This window comes from Sminthopsis crassicaudata, chromosome 4 (genome assembly GCF_048593235.1).
Source record: "Sminthopsis crassicaudata isolate SCR6 chromosome 4, ASM4859323v1, whole genome shotgun sequence".
Classification (NCBI taxonomy): Eukaryota; Metazoa; Chordata; class Mammalia; order Dasyuromorphia; family Dasyuridae; genus Sminthopsis; species Sminthopsis crassicaudata.
In genome coordinates, this window is record NC_133620.1 from 377,016,538 (window position 1) to 377,044,008 (window position 27,471).

Consider the following 27,471-nt stretch of genomic DNA (forward strand, 5'->3'; position numbering starts at 1 on the left):
TAGATGCAGAATACACAGATTAAGAAGGACTTGAGTTACTCAGACATCTGCTAGAATTCTCAGAAAAATGAAAAGTAGCTAGAAACTTCTTGACTAGCCTTAATGATAATATCATTCATCAAAACATAGAGGATCCTTTGGGGGAAATTCTATTCTTTCTATATTAGATTCATTAACAGGGAGGAGCTATTTGCCAGAGTGTAGATGGCCATAATCATTGAAAGTAACCAGTCTTATTCATCTGGAAGAGCAAAAGGTCAAGAATTGCAAGGGAATTAATGAAACAAAGTGCAAATGAAGGTGCCCTAGGTATGTCAGACCTAAAACTATATTATAAAGCAGTGATCATCAAAATTATTTGGTACTGGCTAAGAAATAGAGAAGTTGATCAGTGGAATAGGTAGGTTCATAAGATGAATTAGCAAATGACTATAGTAATCTAACTTTGACAAACCTAAGGACCCCAGCTTTTGGCATAAGAACTCACTATTTGACAGAAACTGCTGGGAAAATTGAAAATTAGTATGGCAGAAACTAGGCATTGACCCATACCTAACACCATATAGCAAGATAAGATTGAAATGGTTTCATGATTTAGACATAAATTTATTATATGTAAATTAGAACAACAAAGGGTAGTTTATCTATCAGATAAGTGGAGAAGGAAGGAATTTTGTGGCCAAAGAAGAACTTGAGTACATTACTGAATGCAAAATGGATAATTTTGATTATATTAAGTTGAAAGTGTTTGTACAAACAAAACCAATGCAGACAAAATTAGAGGGGAAGCAATAACTGGGGAAAAAATTTTATATTCAATGGTTCTGAAGAAGGCTTCACTTCTAGAATATATAGAGAATTGACTCAAATTTATAAGAATTCAAGCCATTTTCCAATTGATAAATGGTCAAAGGATATGAGCAGGCAATTTTCAGATGAAGATATTGAAATGATTTCTAGTCATATGAAAAGATACTCTAAATCAGTATTGATTAGAGAAATGAAAATTAAGACAACTCTGATGTACCATTACACACCTCTCAGATTGGTTAAAATGACAGGAAAAGATAATGACAAATGTTGGAGGGCATTTAAGAAAACTGGGATACTAATGCTTTTTTGGTGGAGTTGTGAACTGATTCAACTGTTCCAGAGAGCAATTTGGAACTATGTCCAAAGGGCTATCAAACTGTACATAAACTTTGATCCAGCAATGTTTCTATTAGGATTGTATTCTAAAGAGATCATAAAGGAGGGAAAGGGACCCACATGTGCAAAAATGTTTGTGGCAGTCCTTTTTGTAGTGGCAAGAAACCAGAAACTGAATGGATAGTCATTAGAATGTCTATACCAGTTATAGTACATGAATGTTACAGAATATTATTGTTGTGTAAGAAATGACCACCAGGATGATTTCAGAGAGGCCTGGAGAAACTTACATGAACATTGTAAATGAAATGAGCTGAACCAGGAGATCATTATACACTGAAACAACAAAATTATATGATGATCAATTCTGATGGACATGACTCTTGTCAACAATGAGGTGATTCAGGCTAATTCTAATGATTTTGTGATAAAGAAAGCAATCTGTACCCAGAGAGAGAACAGTGGGAGCAGAATGTGGATCACAACATAGTATTTTTCACTTTTTGTTGTTTGCTTGCATTTGTTTTTTCTCTCTTTTTTTTTTCCTTTTTGATCTGATTTATCTGATTTTTCTTGTGCAATATGAGATTTGTGGAAATATGTATAGAGGAATTGCACATGTTTAACATTTATTGGATCAATTGCCTACTAGGGAGGGGGTAAGGGAGAAGGGAGGGAAAAAATTAAAACACGGGGTTTTATAGGGGTGAATGTTGAAAATTATTCATTTTTATTTTGAAAATAAAACATTTTAATTTTTAAAAAGAAGTAATCAATCTACAATTGGTATAAAATTAAAAAGTTAGGCATTATCTAACATGTATTCCAGAATTCAGAAAAACAGAGTCTGAGGTGTCTAAAGGAAGAAAATAGACAATTCTATGAACTAAATTCTGTAGAAGACATTCCAGAATAGAGAGGAATTTCTTTTTTTAAAGAGAGAAAGAAACCAGTTAGATAAGTAGAGGAATGTGGAACTGTCTTAAGAGGCAAATGTGAATGTAAATGGAACTAACAAACTAAATTAAATGCTTAAAAGATTTTTAAAAAAGACAAAATCAGGAACACATATCAAAGGATGAATATAAAGATGTGCCAAAGTCCTATAAGGATATGGCCAGAATCTGGATTTTATGATTGACACCTGACCAGATACAAAGGAGATTAAAGTTGGAAAATGTCTTAAACTCAAGAGTTCTGAATAGCCTATGCAGATTGAGTGGCTGCATTAAATTCAGAATATATATGGTAAATACTTGGGAGTAGAAGGAGGGGGCACCAGACTGCCAAAAGAGTACCTAACCATCTCAGATTGGAAAAGGAGCAGCTCAAAACTGTTAAAATGACCAGTAGTGGGACTGAGCCATGAGTCATCCTTGCACTGCCAGCCTAGGTGAGGTGAAGTGATTCAGTCTTTATTTTTATTTTTTAATTTTAATATTCTTTTGTTTTTAATTCTGAGTTCTAAATTTTCTCCCCTTCCCCATCCACTAAGAAGTCAAGCAACACAATACCAATTATATGTGTGGAATCATTTAAAATGTATTTCTATATTAGCCATATCACAAAAAAAGCCAAGAAAAATAAAGGAAGATAAATTTCCACTTGGAGTTCATCAGTTCTCTTTTTAGAAATGGATTGCATTTTTTATCCTGAGTCCATTAGAACTGTTTTAGATTGAGCTTCCCTCACTTAAATCCAATTCAGTTGTGTGTCATAGCATCACCTCCTTGATGTAATGGTCCTCTTCTAGAATGAAAGACAGACACCATTGTCCTGCAGGAAATATAGAAAGAAACCAAAAATAAATGATCCAAACATCAGGGAGCCACAATCAGGATCATACAAGATTAAGCGGCTACCACAAGGAGTAGAAAGCTTTGAATATGATATTCAGGAAGGCAAAGGAATAAGGATTAAAACCAATAATTAACCACCCAGAAAAACTGATTAATCTTTCTGGGATTATAATTGGACATTTAGTGAAATAGAGGACTTTTAAATATTACTGATGAAAAGATCAGAGCTGAATGAAAAATTTGACATTCAACCACAAGACTCAAGAGAGCTATAAAAAGGTAAACACGAAAGAGAAATCATAAGAGACTTAATAAAGTTAAGCTTCATATTTCTTTATGGGAAAATAATATATATAACTGTTAAAAACTTCATCCTTGTTGCTGGACTTGGAGTCTGCATAGAGAAAGAGTGTGGATGTGAATAAATTATGTTGGAATTATCTATTTTAAAAAATTAAAGAATGAGAAAGGGATTAACTGGAAGAAGGGAAGAAAGGAATAGCAAAAATTATATCACAGAGCTTTTATAGTATATAGAGGTGGGAAATGAAAAGTAATGAACAATACTGAAATCTCATTCTTAACTAAACTAGTTCTAAGAGAGAAAAATGCACACATACACACACTCACAGAGTTGGGTATAGAAATCTATCTTACTGAACAGAAAAGTTTGAGAGGAAGGGGATAAGAGAAGAGGGCAGAAATAAATAGCATTCATCTTTTTATGTTATGGGCCAGAACTCTGAACTTGAAACAAAGGATTCTAACAAAGTACTAAGTCAGTGGAATTGATAGATACAATAATTATCTAATTTAGCATGGTTCAGTATGATTGATTTAATCCTACAAGGAGATGTTATGGGCCAGAACTTGAAACAAGGTAGTAAGTGGAATTGAGGAGACAATGGTTAAATCTATTGTAGCATTGATTTAATCCTACAACAAATAATGGTTTCCTAGTGATATAATGATTGGTTTGTACTCAGTGTGGAGCATATAATCTAGAAGGCTCAGCCAGGGAGATTCAGAGACATTTGGAGAGAAGGCAAAGGACTGATGGCAGGAGCTGAAGCTCTCAGAACCAAGGAGAGAAATTCACTTCCATCTTCGATCTTCCTGGTGGCTGGCCTGGACTCCTGGACTTCCCTCACTAAGGCCAAAGCCAGACTGAAAGGCTCTCCAGAAAGCTGCCCAGCCCCAGGAAGGAGATAATAAAGGATCTGGACTATAAGAAAGCTAACAAAGCCCCAGGAAAGGAGACAAGACTTTGAAAGAGGTAATAAAGGATTTGTACCTTAACACCTGGCTGTAGTTGTGGTGATTACTGAACTGAAACAAAGGCTGCTTCCAGAGACCCCATGAAAACCTCAATAGAGCACATTACATTTTAGAGAGAGCACTACAATTTTAGATAAAGAAAATGTGAAAACAGACCTCATTAAAAGAGATAATCAGGGGAAATATATTTCACTAAAAGATATCATAGACAAAGAAATTATATCAATATTAAACAGCTATGCCACAAATGGTATAGTATCTATATTCTTAAAGGAAAAAGTGAGTTATAGGAAGAAATAGATGACAAATCTGTACTAGTGAAAGTTCTCAACTTATTCCTCTCAGAACCTGAGAGATTCCTTATTCCTCTCAGATAAATCTAATATATAAAATATATTTTATAAGTAAATAAATAAGAAAGAAATTAAGGAAGTGAATACAGTTTTTAAAAGTTAGATAAGCTAGACTTCTAGGGAAAAAATTAATGGCAATAGAAAGAAAACCTTTTTTCTCCATGGTACAAGGTAGCTTCACAAATTGATCATGTGTTAGGACATAATAACCTTGCAAACAAATGCATATAATTAAGTCTTTGAAACATAGATTAAAAATTAACTGGAATCTAAATAATCTAATAATGAATGAATGTGTAATAAATCAAATTATAGAAACAATAATTTCATTAAAGATAGTTACAACAATGAGACAACATATAAAAATGAGAGAAGCCAAAAGAGTACTTAGGGGAAATTTCTATCTTTAAGTATGTAAACCAATAAAAGAGAAAAAAAGTAATACTCTATATCAAGATAAAGTCAAAATGGTTTCATGATTTAGACATAAAAAATTATACTATAAGAAAATTAGGAGAACAAGGGATATGTTCTCAGATATGTAGAGAAGGAAGACATTTATGCCAGAGAAGAACTAGAGAACATTATGAAATGCAATATGGATAATTTTGATTATATTAAATTTAAAAGATTTTGTACAAACAAAACTAATGCAGCCAAGATTAGAAGGGAAGCAGAAAACTAGGGGAAATAATTTTTGCATCTAAGAGTTCTGATAAAGACCTCATTTCTAAAATATATAGAGAATTAACTCAAATTTATAGTATTGCAAGCTATTCTCCAAATAATAAATGGTCAAAAGATATGAAGAGACAATTTTCAGATGAAGAAATTAAAGTCATTTCTAATCATATGAAAAAGTGCTCTAAATCATTATTGTTTAAAGAAATGCAAATTAAGACAGTTCTGAGGTACCACTACACACCTCTCAGATTGACTAAGGTGACATGAAAAGTTAATGATAAATGTTAGAAGGGATGTGAGAAAACCAGGACACTGATACATCATTGGTGGAGTTGTGAATTGATCCAACCATTCTGGAGAGCAGTTAGGAACTATGCCCAAAGCACTATCAAAGTGTCCATGCCCTTTGATCCAAAAGTGTCTCTACTAGGTCTATATCCCAAGGAGATCATAAAAAAGAGAAAAGGATCCACATGTACAAAAATGTTTGCAGCAGCCCTTTTTGTAGTGGCAAGGAATTGAAAACTGTGGATTCTCATTAGTTGGGGAATGGCTGAAAAAGTTATAATATATGAAAGTTATGGAATATTATTATTCTATAAGAAATGATCAGCAGAATGATTTCAGAAAGATCTGTAGAGACTTACATAAACTGATGCCAAGTTAAGTGAGAACCAAGAAAACATTGTACACAGCAACAAGATTATGGGATTGATGGGGGTTGAGGTCCCTTTAAGATTACTTTCTGATTTCCAATCCCCCATGGCTGAAGAAGCTAGGATCTTTTGATTCACACATCCTGGTCAAAAGCACCCTTTTTAAATTCCAATGATATCTGGGCTTTCCCAGCCCCCACCAGATCTGATCTAGCTTTGGCTTTCCCAGTCCCCCCACTATCTGCTCAGGTTTCCCAACCCCCACAAACAGCTTCTTCCTTATCTAAAGACTCATTGAATTCTATTCAATGCTAACCGTGGTCCAAACCAGCCAGGAGCCTAGTACTCCACCCACCTTCAAGATTATAAAAAGGGAACTCTGGGGCCCAATCTCTTTGCAGGAGCCCCCCAAACATGATATCCTTCCAGCCATGAAAGCAACCACCTCTGGCGCTGGTATCTTTCTACCTTTACCCTTACTTCCAAACCCCAAATTAACCTTTTTTTTTTTTTAATCAATCTAAGTTTTGGGGCCTGTAAATTCCTTTATCGGGGACTCTGCGCCATCACTAGACTTGATTTAACTATGTATCCTTGTGCTGAACCAAAAGGGGTTCCCCCTTTCCTAACTCCCATCATGATGACCAACTCATATATATGAAAATATAAATTTATCCAATTAACAAAAGAGGAGATACTAACCTTATCTTACAAAAAAGATACTGAACAAATATAAATGATCTGTCCAAGAAAAATTCCCAAAGAACAGGTGGATTTACAAGTGAATTCTACCAAACATTTAGAGAATAATTTATTTCAATATTCGATTATTATTTGAAAAAAAGTATATTAAATAGGAGTCTTACTAAATTTCTTCTCCAACATAATGGTGCTGATACCTAAACTAAAGAGAACAAAAACAGAGAAAGAAAACTATAAAACAATTTCCCTAATGAATATTGTTGCACAAATTTTAAACAAAATTTTTGCATGAAAACTACAGGAATATATTACAAAGAGTATATACACTATTACAAGATGGGATTGATATTAGGAATGGAGAGCTGGTTCCCAATATTAGGAAAACTTTCAATATACTTGACCAAATCAATAATAAAATCCCCAAAAATCATATGATTGTATTACTAGTAGCAGAAAAGACTTTTGACAAATATAGCACCCATTCCTATTTTAAAAAACTAGAAAGTATAGAGTTTTGTTTTGTTTTGTTTTTTAATACTAAACATTGCTATCTAAAACCATCAGCAAACAGTTCTAGAATGGGAAAAATGTAGAAGCCTTCTCCATTATGACCACTATTATTCAATATTGTATTATAAATGCTAACTACATCAATCAGACAAGAAAAAGACACTAAAGGAATAAAAATAGACAAGAAACAAAACTATCAGTTCACAAATGATATGAAAATACACTTAGAGAACCCTAGAGAATCAATTATTAAACTAGGTGAAACAATGAACAACTTTAACAAAGTTATAAAATATAAAATAAACCCACAAAAAAAATTAGTATTAAAATCCAGCTCCAGTAGTGAAATAAGGGTGTGTTTATTCAGGAATCAGGCTAAGAGAATTCAATATGAATTCTTCAAATGTTATTGATCAAAGAGACAAATATCTATATACCTTCAATGCTTATAGGCTTGATACAAAATACACTCTTTAATATTCCTATATCCTTTCTAGCAAGCACAATTTACTGAGATGCAAATGATTAAGCCCAGATCTTGGCTACTGCCACAGAGATGTAAATAGTTGAAATTGACATCAGAGTAAAATTATCATACCAATGTCCTCAAGTACCTTTCTCTCAAATGCCTTTAGCTTGCATTGTGGGGTGCTTTCCCTGTCAAAGGTATGTCTTTGATCCATTATATAGCTGAGTTTGCATTTTGTTACAATTGTCAGGCTTCTTATCAATATATTTATAAGTCTGTTTCTGCTATTGTATATAGAAAAGAGAAGTTGATGAGCCAAGTTACTGTAAATATCAAAACCTGAAATGAATTCTTACCTCCTGGCCCTCTACACAGTAGTATTTCTACATATTACCAACAGCAGACAGAAATAGAGAAATTCCATATTGCCGACAATATAAAATATTTGGAAGTATAGCTGCCACGACAAACTATTGAGCTATTAGAATTAATGAAGGGTATGATTTCAGAAAAACCTGAGATTTATATGAACTGATACAAAGTGAAATGAGCAGAACCAGAACATTATATACAGTAATAATATTGTAATGATGATCAACTGTGATAGACTTACCTACTCTTATCAATAAAATGATGAAAGTCAATTCCAAAGGACTTATGAATAAAAATGCCATCTTCCTCCAAAAAGAGAACTGATAGACTCTGAGTACAGATTGAAGCATACTTTTTTCATTTTTTTGGTAACAAGACTAATGTGAAAATATGTTTTGCATGACTTTACATGTATAATGGATATAATATTGCTTTTTCAATGGAGAGTGAGAGCAGAGAGAAAAAAAATTTGAAACTCAAAAAAATTTAAATGAATGTTAGAAAGAAAGATTCTAAGTGTTGGAGGGAAGAGATGAGAAACAAAACTAGAAAAACATTTATGTAACAGAAAAAATCTTGAAGATTTTTGAAAGAACATAGACCAAAATAAGATGAAAACACAAGAACCTGTAAATAGAGTATCCTCACTGATGAGATCTCATGTCTACCATAACATTTAAATCACTGAAATGTAGATAGGGTTTGGGGTTGGGGTAGAGAGTTAAAGAAGGAAGGATACATGCTCTTGATGATAATTCAGTCTATTAGGATACACAAGTGGGAATTATACAAAATGGAATACAATGAGTATAAAATAGAGGTACAAATAAGGAACCAGGAGTGTCTGTAAGATGAAAAGACTACTCTGATAGTTAGTTTCAAAGACATCAAAAATTTTTCTAAGCAATAACTCTGAGAAAATTAAATTCATAACCACTAGGTAGATATAAATTTGGATAGGGGAAGATTTCATTATTCAAAGAATAATTAAGATACCAACATAGCTTTTAATATACAATAATGCAAATAAACATTTATTAAACACTCACTAGGCTAAGCATTGGTGATACAAAGACAAAAACTAAACAGTCCCCTTTACCCCCAACTTGGTTGTCAAATTGTTTCTAGGCTACTGGACTAGAGAATTTTTTTAAAATGTCATCTGAGGTCTTAAAGGGAAATTTTTTATCAAGAAGTGGAATCACAGACATTTTCCAGAGAAGATGGTATCTGATAGGGGCTTGAAAGGAAAGGTTCTTCACCATTTTTTGTTTTGGTTTGTTTTGTTTTATGATGAATCTCTCTGACAGCCTAATGAAGCCTACAGACCTGTTCTTGCAATAATATTTTCAATGCAAAAATAAATACATATCTAGGATTACAAATGAAAACAATTAATATACTTTTAAAAGTTTAAAAAAGATAATATCAAGGACTTTAGTTTGAGAACCCTTATTTTAAAAGTCTGATTCAGAATCAACAAATTAAAACAGGGAGAAAAAATGTCACAGGTCCAAGCAACAAACTGAATTTGGGTATAGAAATGTGAGAGCACAGAGAATGTTCATGGATAAAACATTTGTCTACTTAACTAAAATATGGAGAATATGGAAGAGTCCAGAAATCCTATAGAAATGAAAATGTAGGGTGCCAACCACATCATAGAAGTCATTGATTAATAAGCTTCCATGTTTGAGCATTTTTTAGGAGGTAATAGTGTCACTTGAGAAGAAATATGACCAAATTAATATCTAAGAAAGATAACTTTAAAATGTCATTAAAGATGAATTGAAGTAATGAAGGAATGGAGACCAGAAATACCCAAAAAAAGCTATTGAAATAATTCAAAAGAAGGGTAAAGAGGAATTATAGTAAGGTAATGGTAGTGGGAATAGATAGAACTTAGTTTATGTGATATTGTAATAAATGATTAGATATGGAGTTGAAGAAAAAGAAAATAATTTGGAACATCAAGGTTTATAAATGTGGGAGGGAGTTTTTATCAGACTGCCACAAATTATTAGTGTTATGAATAAATTCAGAATGAAGAATAAGTTTAGGTGGAAAGATAGCATCCTATGTTTTCTTGGATTTGAGCTACTTGTGCAATATACAGGTAAAGATGTCCTGAAGTCAGTTAGAGATACAGGTCAGGACCTCAGGAGAGATATAAAAAGTAGAAATATTGACTTGGAAATCATTGGCACGATTACTGATACAGTGTAAATAAAATTGTCAAGGGATAAGAGTATGAGAGAAGATAAATTATTCAAAGACAGACCATGAGTAAACATTTACATTAAGGTGTTGAGAGGAGAGAGAGAAACAAAAGAGGCAGAAAGTAAAATATTTGGGAACTATAATGAGATTCAGAATAATGTGGTATCTCTGACACTGAAGAATAAAAATAATACCTAGGTATACATAAATTTTAAGATTTGCAAAGCTCTTCTCATGAGTTTTCAATAGATTTTAGTAACAAAAACCCAGAAATCTAGAAAGAAGACTGAAAGACCATTAGGTTTGACATCTAAGAGAATATTGACCACCTTGGAGAGAGCAGGTTCATTGATGTATTTGCAGGAGAAACCTCTCTGCCATGGATAGACAGTAGGGACATCACTCTTTCCAAATAAGAAAGTAGCTCATCTGGAAAGAGAGCATTGTGCAACATAAAGTACACTAAGTTTAGAATATAAGTGTAGAGTGGAAAAAAATACTGGTTTTGAATTCATAGAGTGGATTCGGCCCCTTAATTCTGTTTTCTAAATACTCCGTGATACTATGATAATGGGTATGTTATTTAAACTTTTCTAAGTCTCAATTTCCTCACAAGTAAAATAAGAATTGAAATGGCTAATGCCTGAATTCCCTTTTATCTCTAGCTCAAATATTCCCATAAATCCCCAAGTCTACCATTTAACAGCTTTGTGATTTGAGCCACGCCACTTAACTTCTCTGTGCCTCAGCTTCTTCATCTGTAGAATAAGTTACCTCATAGGGGGTTTTGAGTGAAGATCAAATGAAAACACAGCATTTTGTAAAACTTGAAGCTCTATATGAATGGAACTTCTCTCAAGTTTGTTGCAATAATAAAACTAAATAGGACATAACAATACCTGATTGATCTGACTTGTTCTGTAAATTTTGACTACTGATATTATATAATATCATGGAACCCTGTCCCTTGAAGTCTTACCCTGATTTCTCATCTGGACAAAGAGATAACTCTGGTTTTCAAAAGCCAACAGAAAACAAGGAGAAGGAAAGTTTTCCACAATTCATTTGGGGATGGATTTTAGATCTATTTCTCCTTTGCCATTATATCTATCTAAGGCTCCCTGATTTACCATGTTTCCCATATAGATTTTGCTAAATTCAGAATGGCAGCACCTCATTGTTGGAAGGGACATTGGAGGTCAATTCAATCCACCCATTTCTGAAAATTGAACTCTTCCCCAACATACAGGGACAGAGGTTAATCAGCATGCATTTTGTGAGAGGAAACCCACTACCTCTACCATAGTGCATTCCACTTTGGAATTATGTACAACTTTTCTCCTCACATCAAATTTCTTCAAAGAGACATAACCTGGTTCAGTCAAATAGTAATTTGAGATGGCAAGAAGGATATAAAAGCTCTTAAAGATCATTTACTAACTTAGAGACAAGTTCTGATCAATATCAGTGAAATCAATGTCCACATTAAAAAAAAAAAAAAACTTATCCAAATTCTTATAAGTAATGTACATTAATGCAGCATGAATCCACGTTAATTTGAGGCATTTATGGATATCTGGTTTTTGAATAGACTCCAGGTGATTGAGGTTTCACATAAATGACTTATGAATAACTGGATTGCTACTATTATATCATAACATACAAATGAAGGGTATTTTAATTCTTTATTATTTAACAGGGTAGCACAAAGACTATCAGATCAAGGTATATAAAATCTAATCTCTTAGGGAAGAAATCATCTACTTGTTAATCATTTATGGCTCAGAGACTCAGGACCACAGCGGGGGTTTGATGACCACATAACCCTTTATCTCATAATTCAATGCTCCCCAATCTAAGATATTAGCACTGAAGGTCTCACCATTGTACAAAGAATGAATGTCTGATGGAGAAAGTACATAATCCCACAAGTTCACATCTCCAATTTCTCCCACAAAAGACTGTTTTTGGCTAAAATTTCCCCCAAAGGAATCTTGCTCTTGTCCCAGAATAATCTTTGCCTCTGCTTTCACCAAATATCCCTTCTTCAGGCCCTTTCTCACTAGGGGTTTATTATTTATCCACAGTTCAGCTATGCCAGAAGCTGACTCCCAGCTTGCACAAATATGGACTGGGGAAGAAAGGTCATCATTGACTTGGAAAGAAATCTTTTCATTTCCAATGAACAAATTATATTCCCCAGGATGGCCCTTATATAGGAGTAATTCATTGTCTTTGCTTCTGGTCGCATAGGAGAAAAGGCTGTAGGGACGTGAGAGGTCAGTGTAGGCACGCAGGCAAATAGTGAAATTTTCCAGTGACTTCTCAATCTGAGGGATTAGGAGGACATGGGCATCAGATGTTTCTTTAGGGAATATCAACACTTTAGATCTCATGTCTGTAACAGAGAAAGAAGATTAGAAATAGGACTTTTTTTTAACTTTCAGAATACAGAGTTTCACTTAACTCTATGACTCTAAATATTGGGAATGAAAACATCCCTGCTGGTGTATATTTCCTTCCATTCTTTCACCAACTCAATCCGCCCCCCCAGTTCCATGTTTTAGACTACAGACATCAAAAACATAGTCACTCTTGTACACCTGAACCAGAATAAAATGTCATTGGGAAATATTTAATAAAATAAAAATACAATAAACCATAGATAATACATTTTAAAACTATCAATATGCAGCCCACAGGGTACCATATATATCAATTTGTGACCCCTATTTTGTATTTAAGTTCAATGTCATTGCTCTAGACCCAGCCCCGGAACAATTCAAAGACTTCATACCTATCGGAGCAATAGCCCCTAAAAGACTGTAAAACACCAATGCCCCAGTCAAGATCCTTTCCATCTTCTCAGTTTAGAGGTTCCTGTGGCAGTAGCAATAGTTTGGGGAACAATGTTTATAAAATTATCAGAAATTGAGGCTTCACTATTCCCCACTTCACAGTGATGATTTTCTCATCTCTGGTCTCAGCACCTTCAGGGATTTTATGCACATGATGGGGGAGGGGAAGAAATATTGTGTAAGATTTTTCCCAGCTCTCCCACAGTCAGAGGTGATGATCTGATAAATTCTGATGGAATTGTGGTAGGAAATCGATGGAAGTTATTTATTAGAAATTCCACTGGCTGCCTGAGCTCCTATTTTGTGTGACACAGAGGATTAGAGGATCTAGAAAGACACCAGTTCAGAGAATCTAGGCGTATCAGAAGTGGATGACAGTTAGAGATAAGACATAACTAACAGGTTCTGATCCAATACTCCTTCCTGTTGAATTAGGGACCTTGTTCCCTTTCAAAGTTTCCATTTGATCAGCACTTTTATTTTATGACTACTTCAAAGTTCTCTTGATCCACACTATATCTTCTAAATGAATTCCAATAGCTCTTTCTGGAGTCATTCTATTTTTGTCTAAACATCTCCAGTGATGGAGACTTCCCCCAAAAGAGCAACTCACTCTTGGATACTAACATTATTAAGAAGTGGTCCCTTATGTGAGGTAAAATCATTCTTTTGTACTCCACTCATTGTTCCATGCTTTACTCTATAGACTTTTTCATCATTCAAAATTATTCTACCAAGTTTTGAACTTTGAAATTCTTCCTCTCAAATCCATGATTTCTATATTCTTTTCTCTTCCACCAACTCCCACCTCCAAAACTTGCAAATTGTCATCAGTGTAAACCCCTTTGCCTCAATCCTTCCCTATTCTTCTACTCCATTTACCAACTACTCTGGCTTTATTTTTATGCCTTCAAAATCCCCAAAAAAATCTCATTATCTTTTCCCAAAAATTAATTTTTCTTCCAAACTTTTACTGTTATCACTTTAAGGCTCTCAGTGACCAGATTTATTAATGTTCCACTCTCCCCAAAAATCTAATTCATTGCCATATTGTGTCCTTTCTATCTCCATAATATGTCTCATATTTCTCTCTTTTTTCCATTCACATAGCTACCTTCATCCCCTCTCATGCAGCCTATTTCAATAACTTTCAAGTGGTCTTCCTACTCTAAGTCTCTGCTTCCTCCACTCCATCCTCTACTCAACTATTGTGGTAATTTTCTAAAATATTGTTCTGACCTACCTTACACCTTACACACACACACACACACACACACACACACACACACACACACGTATACCCTGTGAACTCTCCTGGTTTTTATTACTTCCAGGATCAAATAGAAAGCTCTGTCTTTCACTCACAGTCCTTCATAACCTGGTCATTTCCTACCTCTCTGGTATACTGGACTATTTGATCACTTCTCATGTCTGCAATAAAGAAAGACAATTACATGTGGGACCTTTCTTTAACTTTACAGAATACATAATTTCACTTGCTCTCTGACTATTTTGTGGTATGCCCTCTTGGTATATTGGACTATTTGTTCTTCCTTTTACAAGACATCAATCTCCCAAATCTACTACTAGAATGTCTCCTCACCTCTGCCTCAAAAATTCCCTCGTTTCCTTTCAAATGCAATTAAAGTACCATATTCTATAGGAATTTTTCCTTTTCTTCCTCCTCTCCCCTAAAGTTTTCCTTTTGAGTTTATTTTATGCACACACATACATGTATACACTTACATATGTATACATACAAATATACACATACAAGATAAAGACAAGCATATATATAACCATGTGATCACATGCTTGTATGTATTTTTGCATGTGTGTATGTATGTATTTTACATGCATAGTTATTTGCATGTTGTCTCCCCCTTTAGAATTTAGACACTTGAGGGAAGGAGATGTGTTTTTCCCTTTATTTATATTTATCATTTATCAGGATTATGGTAAATGATTAATAAATGCTTGTTGACTGACTGTCCCTAAAACAAAACTAGTTCTACAAGGCTTTATCCTCTGCCTTGCATTTTTTGCCCTCTTGACTTTGAACCATTTATACTCTATTAATCCTCAATCCTTGGTCACAACTAACAGCTGTTTCCCATGCTCCAATTTATTCTTGTCACTGAAAGTTGCAGAAAAAAAGTCATGAAACTAAGTAGACTTTGTCCAGTACAAATTTATGTTATTTAATCTTACCTAGGACCTTATTGCTGCAAGGTCTATTCTTCAATTCTGATGGACTCTCTCTCATGCTTCAAATAATGACTACCATAAATCTTTTTCTCTTTCTTTAATTCCCATACCAATGCCCTGTATCCTATCTCAGAGTAAAGGAGAACCACCTTTTACTTTGCTGATACAGCCAAAGGCATCCATTGTGAGTCTTCTCATATCCCCCTATTTAATGCCTCAAAACTTCTCTAAATCTCCATGTTTCTCTTCTGCCTAGTTCCAGTTTCAGATAAAGTGATCCTTAATTTGACAATGCTAATTCTTCCACTTGTGGTTTTCCCCTTTTATTTCCTTTAGGACTTTCTTGAATTAACATGTACTTTCTCTCTCAACGGTTTCTCCAATTAACCAACTAAGTATAAACTTATTTTTTCCTATCCCTAAAACCTCTTCTTTGATTCTGTAACCCTCTATTATTTATCTTTTTTCCATTCACTGATAGAAGATTAGAAATAATATCTGTATGCATTGTTCATTTATACAGTACTCATTTGTTCCTCCATCTAATAGAATTCAACTTCTAATTATCCTAGTTCAATGAAACTGATTTCTCAAAGGTCAGCAATGCTTTTTAATAACTCTAATAGCCTTTTCTCGGTCACCATTTTCTTTAACCTTTCTGTAGCATTCAACATTATTGACTATCCCCTTCTCTAAGATATTCTCTCCTTCCTGACTTTCTATGATATTACTCTATTCTGTGTCTCTTCCCATCTAAGTACCTACCCACTCTGTGTGGCTGTCCATCATAACTCTAGCCTAGAATCTCTTCTTTCCTTTTCTCCCCTGTTAATCTATCTTCTTCAAGGAGTTCAGTGATTACCTCACAATTTACATATCCATTCCTAATCTCTCCATTAACCTATAGGACATCTCCACTTAGCTGTTTCACTGACATCTCAAATTCCACATGTCCAAAACAGAATTCATCCCCTAATCTAATTCCCTATTTCTTCTGGTAGTACCACCATATTCCCCGTCACTTAGATTGAAAACCCTTTTAATCATCTTTTATTCTTACATTTCTCTTTTAAATCTCCAGTCCATGACTATATGACTTAGGGCACCTAGGCAGTATAGTGAATAGAGTGTTGAATTAAGGAATAGCAGAAATCAAATCCTGCCTCAATTACTTGCTAGCCCATGCCTCTAGATAAGCCAATAAATTTCTCTTAACTTCAATTAACTTATACATAAAATGGGTATAATAATACTTGCTTGTCATGGTTTTGTAAGAATTGATAATTTATGTGAATACATCCAGCCATTATGGAGGGCAATTTGGAACTGCTCAAAAAGTTATCAAACTGTGCATACCCTTCGACCCAGCAGTGTTACTACTGGGCTTATATCCCAAAGAGATCTTAAAGAAGAGAGAGGGAACTGTATGTGTAAGAATGTTTGTGGCAACCCTCTTTGTAGTGGCCAGAAACTGGAAACTTAAGTGGATGCCCTTCAACTGGAAAAGGCTGAATAAATTGTGGTATATTAATATTATGGAATATTATTTTCTGTAAGAAATGACCAGCAAGATGATTTCAGAAAGGCCTGGAGAGACTTACACAAACTGATGCTGAGTGAAATGAGCAAGACCAAGAGAACATTATATACTTCAACAACAATACTACATGATGATCAATTCTGATGGACGAGGCCCTTTCCAACAATGAGAGGAACCAAATCAGTTCCAATAGAGAAGTAATGAACTGAACCAGCTACACCCAGGGAAAGAACTCTGGGAGATGACTATGAACCACTACATAGAATTCCTAATCTGTCTATTTTTGTCTGCCTTCATTTTTGATTTCCTTCACAGGCTAATTGTACACTTTTTCAAAGTCCGATTATTTTTGTACAGCAAAACAACTGTCTAGACATGTATACATATATTGTATTTAATTTATACTTTAACATATTTAACATGTATTGGTCAACCTGCCATCTTGGGGGGGAAGGAGGGGAAAATTGGAACAAAATGTTTGGTAATTGTCAATTCTGTAAAATTACCCATGCATATATCTGGTAAATAAAAACTATAATTAATAAAAAAAAAAGAATCGATAATTTAACATATATGTAAAGTACTCTGTACATATTAGTACAAAAATACTAGGTATTAGCCAATATAATACAAAGTTTGCTCTATTCTACTTACACAAAATATTTTATGTTTATCTTTATATTCTAACACACACCGCCATCACCCTATCTCAGATTTCATCACCTCTTGCCTGGATTATTTAAATAACCTTTTGACAGAATTTCCTGCTCTCATTCTCTCTCATTTCCAAAAAACCCTTTATATAACTACCAAAATAATCTTCCTAAGGCATAAATCTAATAATGTCATGTCATTGCTCAAAAATTATTGGTGACTTACTATAATTTTCAGGATAAGTAAAATGTCTGTAGTTTAACATTTAATGCTTCCTCCTTGGTATCTTTCTACTTTGAATTGGACTTGCAATTTTATCAATAAAAAAAAAAAATTCCAGTCAGGAAACTTCTTTAGCAGCACAGATTGCTATTGCCTCTGAAATGTACATTTACATAAATACACATATATTTAATTTCTTCTATTGGATTATAAATTCCTAGAGAGAAAATATTATTTTATCTTTTGTACTTCTATCCCCCCAAAACCTACTTTGAATAGTAGGTGCTTAATAAAAAAAACTTATTGATTAGAAAATTAATATATGATAAATACTTTCTTTGAAAAAAGATCTGAGAGGCACTAGACATGAGAAATAACACATTTTTAAAAATTAAATTTATTATATTTTACCAGATAGGTATAACACCCATATTGTATCCCCCCCAACTCTATCTATGGGCTGACTCTTTAATTCTAATCTAATACATAAAGAATGGCTGCCAATACACAGCTATGACTCAAACTATTTCAGGAATCTAGAGCAAACTTCTTGGGAACAAAAGAATAAACTAAAAATTCCCACTAAAACTCCTCAACCCCAACAATTTTGCTTTTCATTTATACAAAATTATTCAGTCATATTGATAAGAGAGAGACAGACAAAGAGATAATGACAGAGAAAGTGAAAATGAAAAAGAAGAAAGAGATAAAGAAAGGAAAGGGACCTCTATGTGCAAGAATGTTTGTGGCAGATCCTCTTTATAATGACCAGAAACTGGAAACTAAGTGAATGCTCATCAGTTGGAGAATGGCTGAATAAATTATGGTATATGAATATGATTCAATATTAAGAAATGACTAACAGGATGATTTTAGAAAGTCCTGGAGAGACTTACATGAACTGATGCTGAGTGAAATAAGCAGGACCAGGATTATACACTTCAACAACAATACTATATAATGATCAATTCTGATGGATGTGGCCATCTTTAACAATGAGATGAACCAAATTAGTTCCAATAGAGCAGTAATGAATTGAACCAGCTACACCCAGTGAAAGAACTCTGGGAGATGACTATGAACCTACATAGAATTCCCAATCCCTCTATTTTTGTCTGCCTGCATTTTTGATTTCCTTCCCAAGCTAATTGTACATTATTTCAAAGTCCAATTCTTTTTGTACAGAAAAACAACTGTCTGGACATGTATACATATATTGTATTTAATTTATACTTTAACATATTTAACATGTATTGGTCAACCTGCCATGCATATATCTGGTAAATAAAAACTATTAAAAAAATAAAAATAAAATATTTCTTTGAAAAAAAATAAGAAAGGGAGAAAGAGAGAGGAGGAAGGGAAGAAGAGAGGGAGGAAATAAGAAAGGGGGAAGGGAGATAATAAGTAAATATCATACAAAGAGAGATTTTTCTCATCTTTAATGTAGAAATAACTGCTAGCCTCTTTCCAATCTTTCTTCCTCTCTAGAAACATATCCCTGAAGAGAGCCTAGAAATAAATGTATCCTCTTTTAAAGTCAGAAGTCACAAAACAAAACAATTCTTCTTTCCCAAGCTCTTCACCAATTTTGTCTTCATTGGCACAGAGCACTGAGTAATCATTCTGTTCATTAATAAGGAAAAATTAATAATAATAACTATCATTTATATTGCACTTCAAGGTCTGCAAAATGCTTTATAAATGTGTCTTTTTATCATCATAACAACCATGGGAGATAAGTATTATTGTTATCATTATTTCATCAGTAAGGAAATTGAAGCAGAGGTTAATTCTTGTTTCAGCAAGAATTTAAACTCAGGTCTCCCTGACTTCAGTCCAGTATTCTGTGAACTTTATCACCTAGATGATATTTATACAAATATTTAGATTTCAAGGAGAAGAATCCCAGACAAATACCAGTTACATAGTTGTATTCTTTTTCTACAAATTGTAAAACTCCTTCCTACTGAGAATGGGTGTTTTGTGTATATTTATGTATCTTCAGAATCTAGCACAGTAATTGGCATATAAAGGAACTTTAAAATGCTCAATAATTAAATATTTATCCTCATCATATTATCAGTTTCAGAGGTCTGAATTCTCTTCTGCTACTACTTTCCTATGATACTCAGTCCTTGTGCTAGATATAGAAACCATAGGCATCCCAACCTCACTATCTCTAAGTCTTAAAAGTTAATTGCCCAAAAGATTTTCCCCTTTCATCTCACACCATTATAACTCTAACCATTCATTGTTGTGATTGGTACCCTTCTTGCCATCTTCTTTATTAAGAGCCTTCCTCTAAATAGATTCCCATCATTTGGGGAATGGCTGAATAAGTTATGGTAAATGAATAATGGAAATATTATTGTCCTATAAGAATGTCTCTGATTTCAAACATGCCTGTAGAGACTCACATGAACTGATACTAAGTAAAATGAGAAGAACCAAGAGAACATTGTACACAGAAACAAGATTATATGATGCTCAATTGTGATGGACTTGGATCTTTTCAACAATGAGATGATTCAAGGCAATTCCAGTAGATGTAATGGAGAGAGCCACCTGCATTCAGAGAAAACTATGGGAAGTGAATATGGATCACAATATAATATTTTCACCTCTTTTTTTGTTGTTGGTTGCTTGCTTGTGTTTTTCTTCCTCATTTTTTCCTTTTGATCTGATTTCTATTTTATAGCATAATAAATTTGGAAATAGGTTTAGAAGAATTGCACATGTTTAACCTATATTGGATTACTTGCTGTTGGGAGTGGGAGGAGTGGGGAAATGGGGAGGGAGGGAGAAAATATTGGAACACAAGGATTTACAAGGGTAAATGTTGAAAACTATTTTTGCATATATTTAGAAAAATTAAAAAGCTGTTATTATTTTTAAAAAAGAACCTTCTTTTTCTCCTTTTGCTTTTCTTCCACATTCAGCAGTAGTAGTTTACAACCTCATTTTTGATTTAGGTCTGTAAAGGGACTTTAGCTGATCTAGTCTTACTGCATTCGTTTTCTAGATAAGGAAATCAAGACCCAGAGAGGCTCATTGATTTCCTCAAAGCCACAAGGATAGCAAAGCCAGACTCAAAGCCAGATTCACTAACTCCAAATCGAATGCTCTTTCTATACCACAATATTTTATTTAGCCTAAATCTATTTATGAAACTTATTTCCTTCTTGTTCTAACTTTAGTGGAAAGAGAGAATTTCTGGTCACCATGCTCTATGGGATATCCTTTATTACCACATTTTCACTTCCCTTTATTTGTTTCTATATATGTTTTAGGGCAGCAAAGATAGGAGAAAGAGATTATTCAGTAATCTGAAAACCTACAGTTGTGGAAGTGTAATTATTAAATTGTGGCAGCCAGTATGGTTATAAAAACTTAGCAAAGCAGAATTTCAAAGGAAATTAATAACTATAGTCAATTAGGAGAATTGAAATTCTGGGTAAGTTTTAGGGACTATTTAACCTATTCATAACTGGCTCACACTTGTATCAAAGAGAATTTTCACAAGTTAGTTTTATTTCTATAGGAAACAGAAAATACAAATTCTTTTTGGGTAGCAAAAAAAAGTTACCCCAAAAAAAGTAGTCCATCTCATCTGTAACCTTTCCTCAATTTATTTTGTGAGAATACAAGCATGAGGAAAACCACTTCATATATACCATTGTCACAAACTAATAATGGCATTGCATATTTTCTGTTGCGAAAATGTCTGTCATCAATTCCAAAGGACTCATGTTGAAAAATGCTGTTCACCTCAAAGACAGAACTGATAAATTCTAAATGAAAATTGAAGCAAGTTTTTTTCACTTTCTTTGTTTTCTTATTTTTGTATGTTTTCATGACTAATACAGAAATATGTTTTGCAAACCTTCACATGTACAGTTTCTATTGAAATATCTTAGTTTCCCTGCATTAGGTTTCCAAAATTATAATATCTCAGTTTCCCTGAGTTAGTATGCTATGTCCCCCCCCCCCCTTTCTGGACATTAGGCCTGAGTAATTAGGGCTTCAGAGCTCTATCCACTCTGACATTCCAAAGAGTCAAAAAAACTTCAGATGGCTTATTCCAAATACCTAGATGGCACCCTTCATCTTTCTTGGCCCAAACTTTCTATTTTCTGCTTGACCACCTTCTTCACCCCCAACTTATTAGAATTTATGTTCCTTTCTGAAATTATGATTTACTAGATGTTTCTCCCCCCATTGCCTTTGTTTTCCTGATAGTTGGAGCTCTATAAAACTCTCTGGAATTAATTGCTAGATGTTAGGTGCTTTGAGACAAGAGTCTCATCCAGCCTATTAGTCAAAGCGCTATATTAATAAAATATTAAAAACCCTAATCTCTGTCTTGCCTCAGTTTCTCTGACATTGCACTATCATATCACTTACCTTTTCAAGGTGTAAGGGAGGGATAAGAAGGGAAAGACTCTGAAACTCAAAAATTTTAAAATTAATATTAAAAATGTAAAATGTAATTGGAAAACATTTGATTAAATAAAATGAGTTAAAAATTTAAAAAAATTGTATGTTGTAGTCAGTGAAAGCCCAATTAAGTAGAGGTGAGCAGAGAAGGGGAGTTCTTTTTTGGCCTTATGTTAAGGCAATCATATAGATTCAATTGGTCACTGAAGGCATAAACTGTGTGAAGTCTTCTGGGTTTGTTGGCAAAGAGGCCATGGAAAGAAGTCACAACCTAGAGATAGAAGACAGGGTTGGTGCCATTTTGAAGCCATGCAGAATTTTTGCAGAATCAAGCACTTAGTGTTTTTTTGTTTTTGGTTTTGGTTTTTGATTTTGGAGGTTTTTGTTTTTTTTTGTTTTTGTTTTTTACTGTTGTTCTTGTTCAAAGACTCTGAAAAAGCATCTGTTGCTAGCATAACAATTGTTCCAGTTAACAGTGCAGGGGAAAGAATTATTACTATGAATGAATACTAGGTTTAGGATGCCAGGTTGAATGAGATGACCCTATTGCCCCTACAGATGATTTCTTTCTCTCCTGGTTCTGAGCTAGAGAGAAATGGCAGCTGCCATTAATTGCAACATTCCTCTGGAGTTTGTATCTTGCTTCTTTTCTGATTAGTCTCCCTGCCTTATATCTCTCCCCACCCAGATCTATCCCCCACTTAGCTGTCAAAATTATTTTCCTAAAGCACTTCTGACCATATCACTCCATCACCATATACACACATCATATTCAAGTGATTTCCTATCCTCTCATGAAACACATAGAAAATCCTTCATTTGGCATTTAAAACTCTTTATAGGGACAACTAGATGGAGCAGTGAATACAGCACCAGTCCTGGAGTCAGGAGGAACTGAATTCACATATGATCTCAGACATTGAACACTTACTTACTAGAAGTGTGATTCTAGGCAAATTATTTAACCCCTATTGCCCCTCAAAAAGAAAGAAAAAAAAAACTTTATAATCTGATTTCTTCCTACTTTTCCAGTCTTCTCACACATCATATCCTTCTACTTTGTAACAGAGAAATATTGGTTTTCTTGATGTTCCTTACATACAATACCCCATCTCTAAATTCTATGCATTTCCATTAGTCAATTCTTCATCCTTGGAATGTTCTCCCTCTTTACTTTATCCTCCTGATTCTCTGAGCTTCCCTCAAGACTCAAATAAAATCCCAGTTTTTTCAAGGGATTTTCCCCCTCCTATCCCTTTATTATTGATATTTTCCCTTACAGAATACCTTCCATTTGTTCTGTATATATCTTGCATATGCATGGTTGTTTACATGTTGTGTTTCGCATGGGAATGAGAACCTCTTTCTTCATCTGAAATATGAGAATAATAATAATATTTACCATAAAAGTCCTAAATGAGAGAATATACTTCTCCCTGCACTAAAGTCATGAGAGGAAGAAATTGTCTTTAAAGAAATCAGGAGTTATCTCAGCTAACCTGGCTCAGCCCTCACCAGTCACAGTCATTCTTCCTCCACTTCAACTGCACAACTGACCCAGTAACTGCTTCAGTGCTAACAGCCATTTCTTTCAATGTTTTTGAAGAGGAAATTAGGTAAGTATAAATTTAATGTTTAGTTCTTCTCCTCTTCTTCCTCATCCTTTTCCTTCTCCTTATTCTCCTTATTCTTATCTAAATAACCTCAATACCCAATGGCATCCCAGCAAAGAATTTGAATTTCTATTTTTACTTTAATACAGAGCTAGATTTTAGTGCAGGATTAAGTGAGAAATCAAAAATCATATGATGTAAATGTATAAAATTTCCAGGAATTTTACATAAAATATTTAATATAGCACCTAAATATTGTGCCCCCCCCAAATAATTACTTTGGAGCACTTGTTATAGATGATGATGGTTTGCTCTTATTTGAATTGTGTAAAAAAGAAAAAAGAAAAAAAAAACTTATTTCATACCCAGCATTGATGGGAAAAGTTCACAAGGAAATATGTGATTCAATAGGATAACTCAAAAGCTATTCAAGTTAAGTCTTTCTCCATCTTTTCTCATTCTATGCCATTACATAAGGCATTGGTGTTTGAGTGTTGGTTCATTGGTACTGCCACAAATGCTAAAATCCAATCAAGGGTCTAAATTTATTCATAATGTTATATCTGTGAGTTGTCTTATCCTCAAGGAACTCTTAAGCTAAGCTACATTTATAAGGTGCTACCAAACATTCAGTAAGTTGCAATACCCCATCTGGCCACAACACAAAGTTCCCCCATACTCAAAAAGCCAAGCTATTCCTAAAATTGAAGCAGGTTTGTTTTTCTTTTGCTTAATCTTAGAGGGAGCCTCACACCTTTACAACAGTACTAGTTTCCCCAAATCCTAGTGTAGGAGATTAAACATTAACTTTTAAAAATAAAAATTGCAGCAATCTTCTAGCTCTGGTCCCAAACCAAAGGGAGAACTTATTCTCAGTTCTCTTCCCTCTCTACCCATCAATTTGGACATAATATATAAATCATTACAAATGTTATATATGTAAGATTAAATTGATTGGTAAAAGAAATAACAGCTAGTATTTATATGGAGCTTTAAGATTTGCAAAAAAAAATGCAAACATTTTACAATGTTTTACAATGATACTAAGAAGTAGGTACTATTATTATGCTCATTTTTCCTTTTCCCTGAATGGTTTTTTTGAGCATGTTGTTTAGAATTATCTAACAGTTCACAAGAGAAGATAGCAGACAGATAGACTTCACACCTGTTAGAAGTGTCCCAAGTGGGGCAGCTAGGTGGTGCAGTGGATAGAGCACCAGCCCTGAATTCAGGAGGACCCAAGTTCAAATCTGGTTTCAGATACTTAACACTTCCTAGCTGTGTGACCCTGGGGAAGTCACTTAACCCCAGCCTCAGGGAAAAAAAAAAGTGTCCCAAGTGTCCCAAGTGACCCTTCTCCAGCCCTTTTGTAGATTGGGGCCCTGGAATATGAATAGCCTTTGAAGTCAACCTTGGAACAAAAGAGAGTTATTGAAAGAAGAGTAGATCTCGGAATACTAGATCTGGAAAGAATGGCTTTTCCAAGTCTGAAAAAATATCTATCTCATTAATCATCCTTCACACACATACACACACAACTTTACTCTGTGAGGACTGAGATTTTATAAATCTAAAAGTCTGAAAACTGAGAATAAGTTCAGGAGCTTATTCACTACTGGATCTATGAAAAGAAATGACTGATATTTATTGTAAAGACACCAAGGCAGGGACAAAAAGATAGAATTAAAACAAAGGAAAAGATGAAGAAGACAATTTATAATAGATAACTGAAATGCTTTTCAATATTGAGTCTCAAAAAATAGAATGCAAAATTCAGAAAAGGAAGGAAAATCAATGAAACAAAATCAAAAGGCAAGAAGATTATAAGAGCATATGAGAACATTCTCTTAAAAAACAATATGGTGTATAGAGAAAAATATAAAGATTTTTAGAAAAAAAATTATTAAAAAGAACTCTTTCCCTTCTGTGTCCCCCTTACAACATGAGAACTAATAGAGTGATACAGAAATGGGAAGTATATGCTTATGAACTGAGAAGATAGTTCAAGGGCATCAAACCCTACTATTCTATGTAGAAGACAGAGAATTTTTCATGATTCAAAAATCTAGGTCACAAAGAAAGGAGTTTTTTGAGGAATATCAAGTCTGGAGGTTTCTTATAGATAGCAAAAAAAATTACTGTATCCTGTGCTATGTCCTAGAAGACTAAAGTTAAGAAGTTTCTCAGGCAGTATAGACCTGATGAGACAGAATTTATTTGCTCTATAAGCTCCAAATAATTTTTATCTTTCAGGGACTATAAACTATAAAGCCATAATATAAGTCCTGGGAGGTTTGTAAAGAATTCTACATAGTGACTGTGATGGGGTATAATATTTTTTTTGTTCCTAGAGTGAAAGGCAAGTATGAAACATATTTCAGGACTAGAAATAGCTCTCTCAAATGTCAGAACATGCTCGGGCATCATTTCAACAAATTCCACCCAAAAAATAAAGCAGGATCATACCTTCATCCAGTTCTATTAGTAGCATACATACAATTAAATTTCTGAACATGTGGCCATTTTGAACATAAATATGCTATATTTTGCTGAAGCTCTACATGTCCATGAGGCATCAAAATTTTAATATACATAGGATTAAAATTGTTAGCAAAAGTTCATCTTCTTCATTAAATCAACTGACGCAGTCTGGTCAGGATAGAGCTTCGTCCAAAGAAGGAAGTTAGGGCAGGAAATGGGAGAATGGGGCAGAGAAAGAAGTCCCTATTCCCAGTAGACAGAAATAGCTTGCGTAACTAATGAACACAAATTACTGAACACTAAAGGAATTTTACCAACACTCTTTCATTTACTAGATTTGGAGCTATGCTGCACTGCTGTGGTTCTCAATTTTTTGGTCTTAAAACCATTATAAACTCTTTAACATTCATTTTCAATATTTTCAGTTACAAATTCTCTAGCTCCCCAATACAAATAATCATTAATCATAGTTTTAAATAGGTCCCACTTAGAATTTTAAGGAAAACTCCATTTGTTCCTGTGCTTTTTGGTGTTTTTAATAAGAATGAGTGTTGTATTTTGTCAAAAGATTTTTCTATTATCTATTGAGATAATCACATGATTTTTGTTATTTTCATTATTTCATGGTTCTTGCATTCTTGGTATAAATCTCACTTGATCAAAATATATGATCTTTTTGATATACTGTCATTATCTCCTTGATAATATTTTATTTACATTTTTTTTTTGCATTGACATTCATTGGAGAAATTGGCCAATGGTTTTCTTTCTCCATTCTTGCTCTTCCTGGTTTAGGCATCAACATGATATTTGTGTTGCAAAAGGAATTTGGTAGGACTCCTACTTTACCTATTTTTCCATATAGTTTACATAGCATTGGAATTAATTGTTCTTTAAATGTTTGGTAGAATTCGCTTGTGAATCTATCTGATCATTGGGATTTTTTCTTAGAGAGTTTATTAATAGCATCTTCAATTTGTATTTTTAAAATAGATTTGTTTAAGTATGCTATTTCCTATTCTGATAATTTGGACAATTTATATTGTTTGTAAATATTCATCCATTATCCTTAGATTTTCAGATTTTTTTGTCATATAATTGGGTAAATAGCTCCTACTTGCTTTTATTTCATTTCAGTGGTAGTAAATTTACCCTTTTCATTTCTGAAACTGGAAATTTGGCTTGTCTCTTTCTTGTTTTAATAAATTCAACTAGTGATTTATCTATTTTAAAATATCTTTAATAAAACCAGCTCCTGGGTTT

The 27,471-nt window shown here is 33.8% G+C and overlaps 1 protein-coding gene across 3 annotated transcripts in view; it reads right to left on the bottom strand.

Annotated features, from left to right (window-relative positions):
* Window positions 1–2,683: 2,683 nt before the first annotated feature.
* The window catches only part of APCS (amyloid P component, serum), a 43,046-nt gene continuing 18,258 nt past the window's right edge, over window positions 2,684–27,471 (bottom strand). Inside the window, exons 1-2 of one of the 3 annotated variants that reach the window (XM_074262270.1) lie at window positions 12,990–13,053; window positions 11,864–12,590 (exon numbers count right to left, since the gene is read on the bottom strand). In XM_074262270.1, coding sequence (XP_074118371.1) covers window positions 11,983–12,590; window positions 12,990–13,053 — 672 coding nt within the window. In that variant the 3' untranslated portion in view covers window positions 11,864–11,982. Of the gene's footprint in view, window positions 2,926–11,863; window positions 12,591–12,989; window positions 13,054–27,471 lie in introns of those variants that run through there. The other 2 variants (XR_012481303.1, XM_074262271.1) reach the window with 2 other exon arrangements.